General features: G+C 68.8%; 2 protein-coding genes across 2 annotated transcripts in view; both read left to right on the top strand.

Moving 5' to 3' along the window:
- Positions 1-555, top strand: EMIHUDRAFT_238484 (hypothetical protein; the record flags this gene model as incomplete). The annotated part of the gene is made up of 1 exon (XM_005776814.1): positions 1-555. The coding sequence occupies one exon, from the start codon at positions 1-3 to the stop codon at positions 553-555; it is 555 nt and encodes a 184-aa protein (XP_005776871.1).
- A 756-nt stretch (positions 556-1,311) lies between these two features.
- The window catches only part of EMIHUDRAFT_238482 (hypothetical protein), a gene marked incomplete at both ends in the record, with an annotated part of 1,844 nt that continues 617 nt past the window's right edge, over positions 1,312-2,538 (top strand). Inside the window, 3 exons of the mRNA XM_005776813.1 lie at positions 1,312-2,100; positions 2,239-2,328; positions 2,426-2,532. Of these exons, the coding sequence (XP_005776870.1) occupies positions 1,312-2,100; positions 2,239-2,328; positions 2,426-2,532 (986 nt within the window). The remainder of the gene's footprint in view (positions 2,101-2,238; positions 2,329-2,425; positions 2,533-2,538) is intronic.

The following is a 2,538-nucleotide window of genomic DNA, read 5'->3' as shown; positions in this document are numbered from 1 at the left end:
ATGTTTGAGCCGGCCTCGGAGGCGGCGAGGGCGACGCTGGCTCGCGAGACCGAGGCGGACCTCGTGCGCGCCTTTGCCGGCGAGAGCCGCCGGGCTCCCTCGGCGGTCGGCCGGTCTGCCCTGCTGCTTGCCGAGGACGGCGACCGCCTCGTCGGCGTGTGCGGCCTGCAGGCCCTCTCCCTCACGCCGGACGGGCGCGGTGAGCGGCTCCTCTCGAGCATGCGGAGAGAGGAGCGGCGCTCGATGGCGGTGAGGCCGCTCCTCTCGAACCTGGCCGTCCTCCCCGACTTCCGCAGGAAGAGGATCGGCAGCCGACTGGTGGCGCGCGCCGAGGCGCTGGCGGCGGAGTGGGGCTTTGACGAGCTGCTCCTGCTGGTCGGCGAGGAGAACCGGCCGGCGCGCGCGCTGTACGCGGAGCTAGGATACGCCGCGGAGGGCGTCTGCGACGGCGAGGAGTGCTGCGCCGATCCGTGGTGGTGGCCGGGGCGGGGCGTGAGCTGGGCGCCCTGCAGGAACGTGTGCATGCGGAGGACGGGCCTCGCCGATGAACAATAGTGACCTCATGAGATACCACGGAGGCCCTTCCCTTCTTTTATCATTTGCCTGTGTTAGTGGTAGAGCAGCGCCAGTCCGCCCTGTTCCGAGCCTTCTAAATAAATAAATAAATACAACGGACATCCCAAGCTAGGGCTGGGTCGAGGACAGACACGTCCCCACCTTTGCAGGATTTTGCAAAAGCGAGGGGGGAGGGCGCATCGCCGCGCGGAGAGGGCTGGGCACAGGGCACAGGGGATCTCTCTCGCATAGGATATGCACTCGGCGGCACGAGGGCAAGGCTGGGCGTCCTATGTTTGTGCTCCCCCCCGGACCCCTCGCTCTCGGGCACTAACCATCTGACCACTCATCGACGGGGCTTGGCGAGCGGCCGCGCTGCGGGGCAGGGCTGGTGAGAATGGGCTCTGGCCACTCGCCCGTGCGGTTGTAACCCCGCATCTGTCGGACAGAGGCCTCGACCGCCCCTCGCGGCAAGCTCTCGAGCATCTCGAGCAGCTCGCCCGCCGCCATCGCCGCCTCAAACTGCTCCCTCATGCCGAGCGCGCCGCATACCCTGCGGACCGCCTCCTGCTGCACCTCGCCTTCCGAGCCTTCTGATTTACTTTCCAATATCGCGGAAATTCTTTTATCACACGGGTGCACCCCAGTGTCTCTGCCACTGCGCGCCAGTCCAGTGTCGTGCGAGGGCGCGCGCGCGCACACTCTACAAGTGACAACAAACAAGTACACTTCCAGAAAAAGCGGCGCTGCGAAAAAATGGCGCCGATCGACCCCGACGCCGTCCATCCACTCCTTCCCACGCCCTACCGCTTCACAAACGGAACCGCCACTCTCCGCGTCGACCCGGGCCGCTTCGCCTTTACGCTCGCCGCGGCCACCGCTCCGTCCGAGGTGCTCAGCGCAGCGCTCGCGCGCTACCGGCGCATCATGTTTGCGTGGGGCAGCGGGAGCTCGCCGGCCACCGCCGCGACAACGCTGACCGACTGCTCCGTCTCGGTGGCCAATTCCAGCGACGGCTCCTTTCAGCTCGGCGACGACGAGAGCTATTCGCTGCGAGTGGCCGCCGACGCGGACTGCCGCCTGTCGGCCAGGACGGTCTGGGGCGCGCTGCGCGGCCTCGAGACTCTCTCCCAGCTGGTCGAGTACTCTCCGTCGGACCGCTGGTATGAGCTTCGCAAGGCGCCGTGGCAGATCGATGACAAGCCAGCGTTTGTGAGCCGTGGCGTGATGGTCGACACGGCCCGGCACTGGCTCAGCGTGCCGGCCCTGCTCCGGCAGATCGACGCGCTCGCCTACAGCCGGATGAACACGCTGCACTGGCACGCCTCGGACGAGGACGCCTTCCCGATGGGTAGCACAGCCTTCCCCGCGCTCGCCGCGCGCGGCAGCTATGCGTCCGCCGTGGGCGTGAGCGCGGGCTTGTACAGCGTGGCGGACCAGGAAGCGGTCGTGCAGTACGCGCGCATGCGAGGCGTGCGCGTCGTCCTCGAGCTGGACTTGCCCGGGCACGCCTCCTCGTGGGCCCTCGCGCGGCCAGACCTCTTCGTGCGGTGCGGCCGCGGCCCGGCCGGCGACTACGGCGGCCGCGCCTGGCTGCTCGACCCGACGCTGGAGGCGGCTGTGGCGCTCCGCTCGCCGAGCCGGTCGCGGGAGCCGTGACCCTTCTCGGAGCCTTGCCCGCAGGCGACGTGGCGCTTCCTCGGCCAGCTGATCGCAGAGTTCGGCGCCCGCTTCCCCGACCGAGTCATGCACTTTGGAGGCGACGAGGTGGACGTGCGTTGCCTCAACCGCTCGGCGAGCGACACATTCCGAGACAGTCAGTGGCACGCCCGCAGCACGTCTTTTGACGCGTCCACGACTCGTCCGCCAGGCGTCGGTGCGCGCGTGGATGCGGGAGCAAGGCGCGACCGACTTGCGTGACGGCTCGTCCCCTTCGAGAGGAGGCGCGACGCGGCCGCGGCCGAGCACGGCAAGGAGGTGCAG

The sequence above is a fragment of the Emiliania huxleyi genome (assembly GCF_000372725.1).
Source record: "Emiliania huxleyi CCMP1516 unplaced genomic scaffold EMIHUscaffold_271, whole genome shotgun sequence".
Classification (NCBI taxonomy): Eukaryota; Haptophyta; order Isochrysidales; family Noelaerhabdaceae; genus Emiliania; species Emiliania huxleyi.
This window is presented reverse-complemented; position numbering and strand designations above follow the sequence as displayed.